The following is a 14,897-nucleotide window of genomic DNA, read 5'->3' as shown; positions in this document are numbered from 1 at the left end:
TGTACGCTGCTTTAATATTTCCATCTCGACCCGGCGGTGTGGGCCGTGACCACGAAGGAAAAGAACTTCGGCTTGAGTTAATAATTTAGAATGAAAATGATTAAACTTCTTGCGTAAACAATCCGAGAGACGACGGGTAAAATTCTCTCCACTGACTTGCGAACGTTTGTAAGACCACCACGATGGTGTTTGTCCTGGTGGTTAGAGTATCGTCACAGCGCTGTAGTTAAGTGCGCTTGAAGCCGAAACTCGAGCGCGCCGAGTGCACTCTCTTGACAAACAGTGCATGGCGGCGAAACGTGTACATCAGACCCGGAACTCCCATTAAATCAATGTATATTATAGATCGGCTTCATAAAGCCCAGCGTCAAATAATACATAGTGTTCCGATATAAACTCCAACAAAAAATAGGTTATGTAATGTGCGGTATATGACAACAGCGCATAACCTAAAAATCGATGATCATGATGACACTGGGAAAAAAATGCATCCGAAAGATTTATGGTGGAGATAGATATGAATTCAGGTGGTAGCATCGGTGACGCCTGTGGCGTTCCTGGGTATACAACAAGAATGTGTATTGATTATGCTCCGACACACTGCGTCAGAGAGGTGATGCCATAAGCGATGATGCTTCGTTATAATAAAGAGTGCGGTTATAATGCGTGCATTAGTGCGGCCGCAAACATCGAGGAAACCATTACCGAAGCGCAACACTGAATTCCCGCACGCCCTCAGCGTAGGTATCAAAACGTAAAAAAATAAAATAATTCAAATTTATCTCGTGCATATTTTACAGGCTTTCACCACACAACACAACACATAATAGATTATATTATGTGTGCATCTTTTATGCACCACTTACCTGTCCATAGCAATGGCGACCAGATGCAAGATGGACGCCGTGCAGCACATCACATCGATGGTTGTCCACATGTCGCAGACTTCGGGGCCCATTATCCAATTATTGCTTATCTGGAAACGAATCGGATCGTTAAACTTAGCAACTTCGCCGGCGGTTAATTATACACATCAAACGTTGTGAGCTGGGAGTGAATTTCAACCGTAATTGTTAAACTCGTTGCTGTTAATTGCCTCATATCCTTGATTAGCCATTTCGTGACATGACGACGATGACTATTGTGCCGCCACAAAGAAGATATTCGCTTATGGGAGGCGGGTGGTTTTGCGTTATTTGCCATGGCCGGAAATGGGAAAGTGAGCGTAAAAGGGTGCCGCGTGATTTATTGAAACAATAAATAGTCGAATTTTGGGCGCGCTGGCAGGCTTGCGCTTTTAGTCCAGTATTTACGTGCGATTACAGTTGGAACCAGCAAACTGGAGAATTTCGGAAAAACTGGGATCAATTGTAGTAGCCCACAACTGTAATAACACAAATATCTCCTGGACTATTTGCTTTAAAGATGGATGGAAACATTTTTGTGGTTTCAATATTATTTTTAAATATTTAACATATTTTCTTAACCACATTCTTAAATAAAAAATCTGTTAGGGGAAGTGCGTAACTAAGTAACTATTCAGAGTTGGGTTTATGGAGAGCAAATAACATCCGGATTTGGTGAAAATTGTAGTGTTGCCTTTTGGAATAGGGTTGGAAAAAGTTACGACCGGCGAATGTGGCAACAGCATGATTCAAACAACCACCAAATTATTCCCGGCACGTAAAACCTACCTAACTGTGGTAATATTTCACCTGGGGCAACAGCGAAAGAAGAGTCGTGGTCAAATGGTATTAAAAAAATGTTTTTCCGCGTGAATGTTAATAAAAGTAACTAATTATCGACTTATTTACTCGGTAAAATTATCTAAAATTAATTAAAATTATTAATTTTAACAACCAAAACTTTCCTCCCTTATTTTAACCCTTTTAGTTTAGTTTTAGTATTTTTACAATAAAAACTATCCTATTTGCTTTTCCTGGATCAGAAATATCAAAGTACCAAAATTTATCAAAATTCGTTCAATGGTTTTTGCTTGAAAGCTGAACAAACAAACGTAAACAAACAAAATTAGTTACAATACACAATGCGGACGCTCTAACAATGATCAAGTTTTATTATTTTATTATTTTTTCTTACCTACAACGAACAAAAGTGATTTAAAAAGAATATAATTTAACCCAAATAAAAACCCAAAACCTGTAGAAACCCGGATGCTACTGCCCAACTTTTTTGCTTTACTTATCTCTAGTCCCCGTTCCGCATTGACATCATTTGCATTTCTTGATAATTCAAACAACACGAGAGAGTGTCGCCACGCCAGCAAAAATTGCAGTAAAAACTAAATTTGCATATTTCTAATGTCAACTTTTCCACTCCAGTACAACGCGACGTGCTTCCATTCTACATTCTAATTGAGAAAGGAAAAAAACTGCGTAGTTATATATCTGCCAACAAAGAAAACGAAAGCACGGCAAGCATGTTATAAGTTAGAACTTTTCCTATTTGCAGTTGTTTTTAGTTTTCATATTAAAAGTTATGTAGTTTCTAGTCTAGGTGTAGTTGTAGTGCATACGTTTTCCTGCCAAAATCAACATCAAATTTAACCGGCGCGGAGTTTCCTCTCGATGTGGTGTTTGTCTTATAGCTGAATGGCCGACGCGGATAAACACAGCACCCAGCGCCGACCCAGTTCGAGGCAACGCATTAGCCCACTTTAAGACGCGCTCTGGGTGTACTGTTTATGCTCGGCTTAACCGGGATGAACGCGATAGACACCGACACCTAATTGGTTATCTATACGGTCTCCTTTCGCCTGACGGCACAATGTTCGACGAGGTTATTTTCGGAAATTGTTTGACCTTGACTGTACACTATCGTATTTCTTCTTTATAACCATAAACTGATCTATCTCTTAAAATTTAAATAGTAGCGACGTTTACATGGTGAAATTTTCATATTTTACAAATTTTTATAATAAAATTAGCTTCTGCCTGCGACTTCGTCCCGGTAGTATTTAATAAAAATGTAATTCGTTTTTACTCTCTTGTTCGAGGCATTGTATCTCACAATTCTGTCAATAAGAATTGCAATTTTATTTTAAAGAAATTAATTATATATAGAATTGATAATAATGCACTTCAGCGCGCCATCTCGGATTCAACTATGTAACTATAACTATGATGAATCTCAATGCCAACTTTAATACGATAAAAAAGGGCTGTCTTTAGGGTTTTCTCGGCAATTATTTGAATTTTCCTCACCGTAAAAACCATCCTTAGACTTTAACATATATTTAAAAAAAGAATTGGCTAAATTGCTCTAGGCGTTGTTGAATTATGCGCGTACCAACAGATTTTGCGATTAATTTTTATATTACAAATCTAAGACGGGTTTTGCAACATAATGCTATCGTCAAATAAATGAATTTGTTTTGAAAAGTTAGGAAATTTAAATTCCTAGAAAGTTATATTTTATATTTAAACACTGTCTTATTTTCTAAACGAAATAATAAGAATAAATACGTTTAAATTTCTTAAAATAGAATTTCCAATGCAAATGCGATAATGAAATAATTTCGAAACAAAGAAATCTTGAGTTGGCATCTCATTACTGTCATAATTACGTTTCACGAAACATACGCGTAAACACCGCTCTTCGAGGCAGAATGATGCTTTGAGAGGCATGGTGAAATTATTCCGGTGGCTGCGAGAGGCTCAGCGAATGGAAAAATTAAATTAAAATGTAAATCCGGACGTGTAGCACAAAAAGAATGTAATGTAATGCGGACATAACAAAAAATGTACTTGAACTCGAGCAATACACGCCTGGAAAAAAAACGACCGGATGCCCAAGACTAAGATGCCGGACAACGCATGAAAATAACACCCGGCACCTCCACCACGACACAGTCACATACATTTGCATATCTCTTTGATAATACTCGTATGTGTTTGTATTTTTTATTGAATTTTTTAACAACATTTGTATGCATAAAAACGCTATGAATACACTCAGTGTTGTTACTACAAGCTAAAGTGTATTCAATTAAAAGCATTCAAGTGAGAGCGCTGCTTTTTTTTTGCTTTCAATTTGTCTCAAAGGAAAACGTTTTCTTTTTAGGAAAACACACGCATAAACATAAAACTTAATTAAAACTTATTTTGCTTCACAATTCAACATAATAATAAAGTAATAAACTTTAATTGTAGACAACGTCGCATAATTTATAACTCTAGTTGTGAATAACTTCGTAATGAAGTTTCTGCGCGATGAGTTAATAAACTTCTATTCCGACATGAAAGAGCGCCACGCCACCAAAAATACATTTTACACCTGAAATTTTGAGTGGGTGTTTTAAGCAAAGTGGTTCCAAGCTTCTACATATACTTACATATAAATATCAAATTTAATTATGTAATATACTATGCTGTGCGTTGGTGTAAATTCGGTTAAATAAAAAAAGACGCCCACGTTTTTGCAAACATAAATAAATGTCAACTTGTTACGATAAAGCCACATTTGTCGTATTGTAGAATTGTCATGCTAGGCAATTATGTAATTACAAATGCACTCAAATGCGACGAACGCTGGGTGATGAATATTCAGTGGCGTTTTTGTCGAAACGTCACTTACAATGAATTACTTGCTGAGCAAAACACTCCCAGCATGCATAAGTTGAAATATGCAGCTTCATGTTCATTATATGCCAGAAATTTAATGTATATTTTTAATCAAACTAATTGTGATTCATATATTAATGTATATTATACAGCTAATATTATAAAAGAAAATTTGTTTGTTTGTTTCGCTTTCCCGTGAAAACCACTGAACCAATGTTGATAAATTTTGGTATAGAGATTGTTTTAGTCGAGGTAATTCAAATAGACAACTTTTTGTTGTAAAAATTTATCTTAAAGGGCGTAAAATAAAAGATGAAAGTTTGTATGAAGCAATTTTAGTATTTCTCGGGTTTCTAAAATATAATTCGGAATCTTACTAGCGTATTCGGTATATAATTGTTCTATGAAACAAGAAATTAATTAATTAGGCTTTTGTTTTATAAAAATTTAGACTGAAAAAGTTCAGAATAAAAACTAGAATATTATAAAATACAAATAAAAGATTTTTTCTTGTTAATATTTAATGTATGCAACTAAATATGCACATTTTTCATTTTCCATTTTTATAATTCATTTGTTGCTAAAATATTAATTTTTCCAGCCGCAATATACCGCAATTATCAACGTTGGAGCGGTTCATTAAACGCCAATTACAAGCGACAAAAGAAAACACCGACAGCACCTCGTTTTCGAACGAGTTAGGCGACCCGAAAGAGAAAACGCTTTAATTGCTTTAAGGCTATCACCCGAAGAGCACTTAAAGCTTTTAATGCCGAAATAATTACGCCTGTTTTTTAAGTAATTTTTGGCTGCAAATTGGAGCGCAAAGGACAGCGATAATGTGCAGCGCAAAAAAAATAATTAGACACTTAAGCCTTTCGTAATCCCCCTCATTGTCACGCTTGTCCCCATCACTTGAGTGAATATCTTAAAACAAGATGCGAAATTTACCGACGCGTATTATTGTTTCAAAACGAAGTAAATTAATTCCGAAAGCCGAAAGTTTGAAAAATTACTTAAAGTTTTCGGATTATTCCGTAAAGTTTCTGTGTAATCTTGTAAAGTTTCACAAAGTGAAACACGAGAAAAAATATCCATACCTACGACATTTCACTGATTAATTTCCAAAAATTTTTAATTATGAATATTAAGCTCTGCGGCGCTCTGCTCGCCCGAGACCAAATTAATCATTCGCTGCTTATGTAGTATTAGGTAATAAATTCATCATATTCAAAGTGACCTCTTTTTTAAATTTTCATCTGCCGAATTCCGGCGCGCCGAGAGAATTAAGTTTGGCAAAGTTTAAGTTCCACGTTCCGCGTTTTTTTACATATTAAATGAACGCCGGCGTGCTCGACATTAATATTTATTAACCTGAAAGGATTAAGACATGATACGCCAATTTGATGCATAAAAATTTCATTAGTTTACTTTCCTTAAAAGATGTTTTTTGCACTTGGTTTGAATTAATAAAACAATAATAAGAAACAATCGAAGAAATGCAATTTATTCGCGCATTTAAATCGAGTCTTGGCGTGCGCGGTGTCGTTGACAACAAAGCTTTTCTCGTTTTGCATCCCGCTTTTCATTCATTCAATTTAAAAGTTTTCTTCCGCTGTGCGCCCAAATCTTGTTTAATTTACAAATTTCGCGTTACAAAGGCCAACCGCAAACAAAAGAAAACATTTAAATCTAAAATCTTATTCATGATTTTCATTTGCAGTTGAAAAAAGTAACAATATGTAAATTTTTGCTTTAAAAATCTACTTTATCCCAAAAATAAAATTATTACGTTTTTTCTTGAGACCAAGTATAAAAAAATTCCTCATTCACGCATCAAATCTCTCTTAAATCTTGCACAATACACAAGTTATAGTGTTGTTTAGTATCCTCTTGACGAAAAAAATAAAATAAAAGAATAATGACTCTGCGTTTATATTCGTCGCAGTTTTCTTAGACTACCAGGCCGGCGATCAGAGAGCGGCATAAAAGGGCCTTGTTTAATTCAGTAGGTGAAGGAAAATAATAGATATCGACGCTGGGGGCGCATCGAATAAGTTGCGTCGTTTTGACCCTTTCCGTTAGTCGGTTCCGCTCGCTCCCCCGCCAACGAATAGAGTGTTTCATTCCGACCTCGGTGCTGTGCCCGCACGCTTTTCGTAAATTCCATTAGCTCGATGGACTTTTAAAATCGCGCACAGCCTTGGACGATCTCTTCCGTCTTCGTAGCGCTGCGCAAAAACTTCCCGAACAATTCACGATCACTCGCGTGTGTAACGCTTGCGTAACTCGAGCCCGACGGGAAAAAAATCAACAACGACAGAGATACTTTCAGCCCTAAACCGTTTACGTTCAGATGTTTGGATTGTTTGGCAAATGTGTGCGGTGGCGAGAAACGACAGGACGACAATTGCACACATTTACACTCACGCACATAAAGGGCGAAAACGTGGAAAACTGTGAGCTGTCGTTATCCGACGCAACTGATGGTCGTAGGTCTCGGGGTCTCGATGCGTTCCGGATTTGTTATTTAACTTATTGGAAGAATGGCGGGGCAGCAACAGGACGGAAAGCAATAAATGCCGGCGCTGCTGAATCTAGGTGACAGGCGAGGCGCGGCAGGACGAACGCATCGGAAAGTGGACGCGCAGAAAGCGAGATGCTAAGATAAATAGTTGTTGTTCGCAAACAGCAAACGGACGGGAAAAAGTTCGCGCAGCCCAAAGTTCCCAACCGGCTGAGAAATCTATACAAAAACGTTTTATTTACATTGTCGCACCATACACGCGTCTTTTTTCTTTTTCCGCCCCAGACAAAAAACAATTTGTATTGTTATTTTGTTTAAATATTTGCGTTAGAAAACAAAATCATCTATAATAGCAGTGCGATGACGTCAAATGTTATTATTTTCCAAAATTGAATTTATCTAAATTCAATTTACATCATGCCAAACACCAAAATACACCTGCTTGTTACAATTTCGTGCTGGTGGCGCGTGAATCGGCGATTAACGTTATCGAAAACAGTGACGCATGCCGCCGATGATGGAAAAGCTGCGCTCATGCACACTACACACACTCAACGCCCAACTAAATTACAAGTAATTTGGTGAGCGCGAGATCAACTCGAAGAGGTGATGCGGGCGTTCGCGTGAAACTTGCGCGCCCTAAGATTTCGATGGCGAGGCTGGGAGACTGACTCCGAAGGGTTGGATTGACGCGGGACTCGTTCGCGCAGTTATTTACATAATAAGTCAATTACCAACGGCAATCCATCACAACGAACAGGCGCTATATCGACAGACAGACAGAGTCAACAAACGTTTTGACTTGAATTTTCATCGCAAGCATCTAACCTATCCTGCTCTAAAAGCTCAAATCAAAATGAGTATGCAATGCATATTCGATTATCATATCGGATGAAGGAAATGTTCGATTCCGTCCCGACTTGACTTTCAGCTTTTGGGTTTTGCGCGCGCTCACCGCATTAGAATGTGTGAAGAGTTCATGTTTGCATTGTAATGCAGCCCGCGGGCGTCGCGAGCCGCGATTCAAATCCGCGCCTGTTTGCACGCACCGAGTGAAAATAAATATTGATGTTTGCGCAGCATGCACGAGGAGGCAGCACTCACCACGTAGACGGCGCCCAGGGGCATCACGAGGCAGGCGACCATCAGATCGGCGACGGCCAGCGAGACGATCAGATAGTTGGCGACATTCTGGAGATTCCTCTCCAGCAAAATGGCGGCTATCACAAACACGTTTCCTGTAAACATACAAACATATATAAAGCCGGTAACTTTCCAAAAACATTTTGTTCAATGAACTGATCACTAATCTCTGGTCATGTGACTAATGCGCGTGTCATGTGTACACGCTCCGATGATATTTTACCTGTCATTATATTTAGGTCACAGTCAAGAGCAACAGTCTTTGTTTTAGATACATATCAGCAAAGAATAAATAAAATTCGTGTGTTTGTGGTGTGTTTCGATTCAATCCGAAGAATGAAACGTTCCAAGCAAATCGAACCGATGCAAATGGATTTATACCTCGCTCGGACCATTGATACTGTTTTCACGGCGAATTGGTTTCGATCCAATCGATGTTAACCACCCGTACGACGTCCAACATCCCAACTTGTACCAACGACAAAACGCTTTGAACACCACGCGCACGCCACCCACTTTCATCCCATTCTCAGTTTTCACTCCGCTTCGATTTCGAGAAACTATTGTAGCATTCGATAAGAATACGCGATACGCTCTTCTCGGCTCTTGCAAACGCATTTTGGGTTGATTTGTAAGCCGTGTTTGGGAGGATTCTTTGAAAATCTGCTGTTCTTTTAAAATCGTGTTTGTGCGCCTCGTCTTACAATCTCGCAGCGTGGTATCGTTTTCTGTGAATTTCATTTCTGCAAACGGGAAAACGATTTCTCTGCGTTTTGCATGTTTTGTATGGTGCATGTTGCAGATTTTCTTAGTGTAAGAATATGTCGACGTTGGGGATGCCTTCACATTTGCGGATGTAAGCAGGATGAGGCGATGTCGATGCGAAAAGCGCCTACGTAACTTGGCAATATGCACTTTAGCCGATATTGTGATTTGCGCGCCGGCGGGTGGATAGTGCAGTAAAATTGATGTTCTTATCAAGGGACGCGTCAGTGGTAGTGTTAGTGTAATTTATATATGATGGACATCATAAAAATGGTAATCATATTTGGATGAAATAGATTCTTCCCGGGGGATAACATACTGCATAAACACTATTAAGGAAAAATCGTTTTTTGGATGTTTATTCAGAGTAAAATTGCTAGAAAAATCTGTTTTTCTAGATTCTTAAACAAACAAATGGAATAGTAATAATTACTTAATGCTGCATCGTATACAAACGGGAAGTGCGCAAGCTCGTGACTAAAACCTGTGATTAAAGTACTTTAGTCACGGCCTTGGTTGTGCGTATTTAAAATTCCGCTTTTTGTGTCTAAAAACTTGGGAAAATCTTCTTAAAAGTGTATTCGGCGCAAATTGCAGGTTTAACCCTTATTGATTGTTAATTCGCAGGATAAAACCTAATACTTTACATTAACCTTCTCTATATTAATTATTCCTACCAATTATTACAGTATGTAGGTATATAAATTCTAAGATTTTCTCATGTTTTCCATCTGAATGAGTCTAATTTTAGATATACTCATGTGCGATAAATGCACACCGCATCAACTGCCAACCTGCTTCTAAACTCTAAACGTAAACGCTGCTAAATGGGGACAAAAGTATAAAATGCAAACGGGCGTAAAATCACGAATATGATTGCGGCTACTGAATCATTGCACAGCGCAACTCTCGCGAGCAGCAGTACTCCGCTATATTAGACATTCAGAAAGGACGGTCCAAGATTTACGGCACGCTCCTTTTCTCGTGAATATTTCAGTGTATACGCAGCGGCTTGATTTCACCGGTAATGAGATTATATTTTATAGGTACGAATTTCACGGAAGCACTACTTTGTTTCAAGATTTAAAATAATCCCCAGTCAAAAATCTGCTTTCTGTAGTTTTATTATTGCATTAATAAAAAAATTATTATCAAGAAAATAGTATTTAAAAAGGTAAAGATAAAGTAGATTTTAACATACGAATCGCACAAACCACAATTTACTTTATAATTTCAGCATGGTACTTTAATTTATCGCCGGTACTAATCCGTGCGCTCGAAGCGGAATAAAAATACATTGGCGAAAATACTTTGCGGATTAATTAATTAAGCGCGCAGTTGAAAGTTCCCTCTGCAATTTGTCGTAATTTAACGCTCTCTTTTTGCCATCGTATCGACGCAGTTTTACGAGTATTTCCTTGCTATTGCACGCTTTTTTTATATCGTGTATCTCAACAATGGCGCATTGATTCGCCAAAACGACGAGAATCAATTCGGGAAATTTCAATTTGCATGTTAGCGCGTCGTATGCAATTACCAGAACATGGTACCAAACGAATACCGAGGACTAATCCGTGCCATTCGAACACTGGAACATCCCCAAATATGTTGGGGTATTAAGGCGTCGGCTCAATGCTAAACTCCGAGATGAGTTTCGCCCGCACTTCGGTCTTGCAACTTAGCTCCGTGTATTTTAAATAATTAATACGGTACTAATCTAACTTTCTGACACACAAACCGTCTGAGATTGAAAGCCGGCCGCCGTCGATACAAAAACGGAATTTAATTGGGGTTGATTGTGTAACTCTTTTACGAAAATAAAATACGGACAAAAAACGCTTTGATATTAAATCTCATTAATTACGGTCGCTTGTTTGGTATTACGTTTCCAAGTGTGCCCCGTAGGGACGGAAAGTTTTTGGGCTTTTAGGGATTTTCGCAATCGTAAAAAACAGCAGTGATAATTTCTCAACATTCGCAAGCAGTCTCTTAATGCTTCAATTAAATGACTAAGCTATTTTTATACCAGTAGGCAACACATAATACATAAAAATGTATTTTGAGTTGCATATGTATAAAATAATTTTATTTAAGAAAAAATAGCCTAATATCAAGTTTCATGTGTTGGCGTAAAGAGGACACCTGAAAATTGAACAATTTAATGCTTACCGATTACGGTGACGAGTATCATGAGACCGAGAAGCACCGAGATGACGCCCATGAGAATCAGGTCCGCGAGTGCCTCGCCGTCGTCGGCCTGCGCCGTCTCGTTGTAGCCGGTCCCGTTGAGCGTGTAGTTTAATAGCGAGAGATTCAAGCCGAGAAAGTCGTCCGGCGACGAGATGCGCAAGGAATTGCCCAGGTCCACAACACCCGCGTCACCCCACGAGGACGACGGCGGGAATTCCTGCAAGTCATCTGAAAAATGAGGAGACGTCATCATTATTTGCACTTTTACGCGCGAGATTTATATTTCTTTACACTCTCAACACTATGTTTTTTACGGCCTGTACGGAAGCGAGTGCAAGTAGCGTTTAATTAAAATTTTCCAGACGATAGCAAAACTGCGATGTGTCGCAGTTACAAATGCGCGTCATTGCGCATAATATATGTTTCGTGAGAAAAATGTGAAAAGGTGTTACATTACATTTTGTAGCATCTTTTGTGTGAGAGATAACAATGCATCTTTTTATATTCACTTTCAGAATGGGGTCAGCTACAAAATGATAATTTTAAATTTTTTACTCCAAAAATTTTAATATTTAAAAAATTAATAAAACAAAATTTTAAAAGCATCCATGTTGCATCATAAACAATGCATTTCTCTTGTGTAGGATACAAAATATAAAAAGATGTACGAAACAGAAACGATCGTTTCTTAGTTTCCTGTTTGCTGCCCGTACACTCAAACTTCGATATACATCGATATGAATTTGTAGCCGATGTGCGCGGCGTATTTTCGGTTATGCGGTTCATATATATTATAAATGATACCTAGGAGGCGATGTGGAGTAGGAAAAGTTATGTGGAAGAGAAAAAAGCTGTTTCCGCAGCGGTTTTCGGTCGAGCAGAGTGTATCAGCGGAGTCCATCAAACGCTCATATTTTATTAAATTTTCCCAAGGTACTTTTTCATGCTCGTCCACCGCCTTCAATATGGAACACAGGCGGAAACGTAAAAATAATACATCGCCAATATAATCGTTATTGAATAATATTTTCTTGAAATTTTATAACAAATAATCAAATATTGCTTTGATTCAAATTCAATTCTTGTAGAATTTTATTATGAATTGAATTTTTTGCTTCCAGCTTTAAAACGACAGTTTTTCTACGGTTTCGTATTTTAGTCACGGGCTTTAGACACGGCCTTTAGCCACAACAATAAAAACCTACACTTGGAAAAAAATTGCGTAAGCTTCACATGGCTAAACGTTGTTAAACACAAGATTGATTAAACACTAGCTACCCTCGCTCTTAATAAATCTCGTGACTAAAACTCAGGTTTACTCACTTGATACTTAATGTACCTATTTTCAATGTTTTGATTCATAAATTATTCTCTTAAACGTATTTTTATTAAAATTACTTTAATTCTGCACGTGTAATAATCACAGTTGTAAAAAGTTTCACTTTACGTGATGCGCCAAATCGCATAATTTTATTTCTAAACACACATTCATATTCCACGCAAATCGTAATCCCTAATTACTTTTTCCGCACGTGCGGACCTCCGCTGCGGCGCGAATTAAAATAATTTTTGCGGCTCCGCTGCGCGCGCCCGCCTCGTAAACAAATTATAAATTCCGCATGATGGCACCTCCAGTTGTTGAAACAACAAACATTATCCGCTTTAATTTTTGGCCCGAAATGTTCGCGGAGAGGGAAAGAGAAGGCGCGCGATATAATTGAAATTGAAATTGCTGCAAACAATCAACAATAATAACGCAAGTGAAATGTGTGGCAGATTGTTGTTCCGGGAGTTAAACTGTAGAGTAGGTACAAATTAATTGAATTGAAATTACTTTATGTACAACTGCTGGTGTTACTGGGCTTACCTTGGGCAACTTCCACCTGGACGACGTCGTTGATATGAAGCGTGACGGACGTGGAGGCGGTCGCCGCCGCTGCCGCCGCATGTCCCAGCGCACTCTTCAGACTGCTCAGCGTTGGCATTTCGTTGTGTGTACGTGAGCGGTTTTTTTTTCAAGGGAGTTCTCTTCGATTTGAAGAGATTAATTCTGAAATTAAAAAAAGGGAAAACAATTATTTCAATTGCCAAAAATATCAAAAGGATTTTGACCCTTTTGCAATTACACACTTCAAAGCCTACAATATCTACGAGTACATATGTTTTTGACCCGATGAATGAATTACAGCATATAGATAACTTGTTGCCTCTGGATAAAAAAAAACAACAAGGAAATAAAGCAGCGAAAACAATATACTCTCTGCCAAATCGGCGTTTCCTTTGCGAGACATATATCCTCTTGATATACTATAGTGACGCCGACACTGAAAAAACGAGCTGGGGACATGCTAGAAATGCTAGAGGACCCGAAAAGCCTTGAAGCCCGAAGCTTCAGACGCAGTGAGTGGAAGTGGATGAACGGCCAAGAATAAAGTGCAAAGTTCACTCAAGACGAATGATCAAACATTGGCGCTCTATTGGGGATGAGAAGATACGGAAACAAAGCGCCGGAAAATGTTTAAAACACTTCACACGCTGCAAATATAGGTGCAAAATTTTAATGTTTATATTTCACACAAGTGAATATGATATGTTAAAATTTGATACTTTTGGCGCGGAAATCAAATTGAAGCGCAAACATTTCGAAATCGACGAGATTTTCACGTGTGAAAGAAAACTGCGATTTCAGAATTCGAAAACTGCACACTCAGCGTGTCGAACATGACGAAGGTTCGTTTCTGATCTTCGTACTCAGCGCAAGTATATCAACTTTTTTATTTTTTCCAAATTCATGTAGTCGAAAAATGTTTGATTTGGAAAAAAGTCAATTTGAAGATATTTATTTATGTCTAAATTATTTAACAATTTTTTTATTGATGTTATTGAAGTATGTTCGCCACTTGTACTGCAACTCAAAGCATTGGTTTACCAAATTTCTATTATAAAATCACTTTTTTTGTAAATTTCTTGAAATAATGAAAAACAATGTTATTAAAACATGTTCACCACTTATACCGCAACTCAAAGCACAGATTTACTAAATTTCTATTATAAAATTTCACATCCTAATGAACTTTTAACTCCCTTGATGAATTGCTGGTCAGTAGCTAGTATTACTAATTGAAAAATCGATCCCAAAGCAACTTGTTTGCGCGGGTAGTTTATCTTGGTTTCACATAAAAAAACTTTAATTACTTTCGCGTTGCCAGTAATACATTACCAACAACCACATAAAATATTTATTAAATTTAGTCTAAATACACTTCCCAGGCCCACAATACAGCACAATCTCGAGGACAAAAGGCTTGGAATAATGCAATAAAAACGAATCCTCGAGTGACCCAAAGCAGTCCTGCCCTCTTCGGAAACTTCACGCCAAGGCTGTTGCTTCCATTTGAAGTCCTTCCCGGGAAGAAATGCGAGTAGGCCGTAAAGATGACAGACAGAGGACAATGGGTCGTAAGCAGATCCACATTCACGCTTATATACCAGGGTGCAGGACCTGCTTTGTGCGCAGTTCAATCCTTGATTTATTTGTCGACTTTTGAAACGCCGACGTTGATAAATGCCAAAACGATGAAAGTTTCCCGAATCGTTTATAAGCGTTATTAATCATTTCATTTATTAATCATTTATATCGCGGCTGCTATGTATTTTTGTGAGAAATGGGAAAACTTATACAGACGCGC

The 14,897-nt window shown here is 38.0% G+C and overlaps 1 protein-coding gene across 3 annotated transcripts in view; it reads right to left on the bottom strand.

Moving 5' to 3' along the window:
- Positions 1-14,897, bottom strand: part of LOC135799450 (5-hydroxytryptamine receptor-like) — a 98,526-nt gene that overhangs the window by 3,865 nt on the left and 79,764 nt on the right. For all 3 annotated transcript variants that reach the window (XM_065312566.1, XM_065312565.1, XM_065312567.1), the window contains 4 exons: positions 13,076-13,258; positions 11,188-11,436; positions 8,215-8,348; positions 867-976 (listed from right to left, as the gene is read on the bottom strand). In XM_065312566.1, the coding sequence (XP_065168638.1) occupies positions 867-976; positions 8,215-8,348; positions 11,188-11,436; positions 13,076-13,193 (611 nt within the window). In that variant the 5' untranslated portion in view covers positions 13,194-13,258. The remainder of the gene's footprint in view (positions 1-866; positions 977-8,214; positions 8,349-11,187; positions 11,437-13,075; positions 13,259-14,897) is intronic.

Source organism: Atheta coriaria, unplaced genomic scaffold (genome assembly GCF_025399875.1).
Source record: "Atheta coriaria isolate IRGN ID8LTWV9N9 unplaced genomic scaffold, Caltech_Dcor_3.1 hic_scaffold_9_pilon, whole genome shotgun sequence".
In the NCBI taxonomy this organism is placed as follows: Eukaryota; Metazoa; Arthropoda; class Insecta; order Coleoptera; family Staphylinidae; genus Dalotia; species Dalotia coriaria.
Note: the sequence above shows the minus strand (reverse complement) of the source record. Positions and strands in the feature narration are given on the sequence as shown.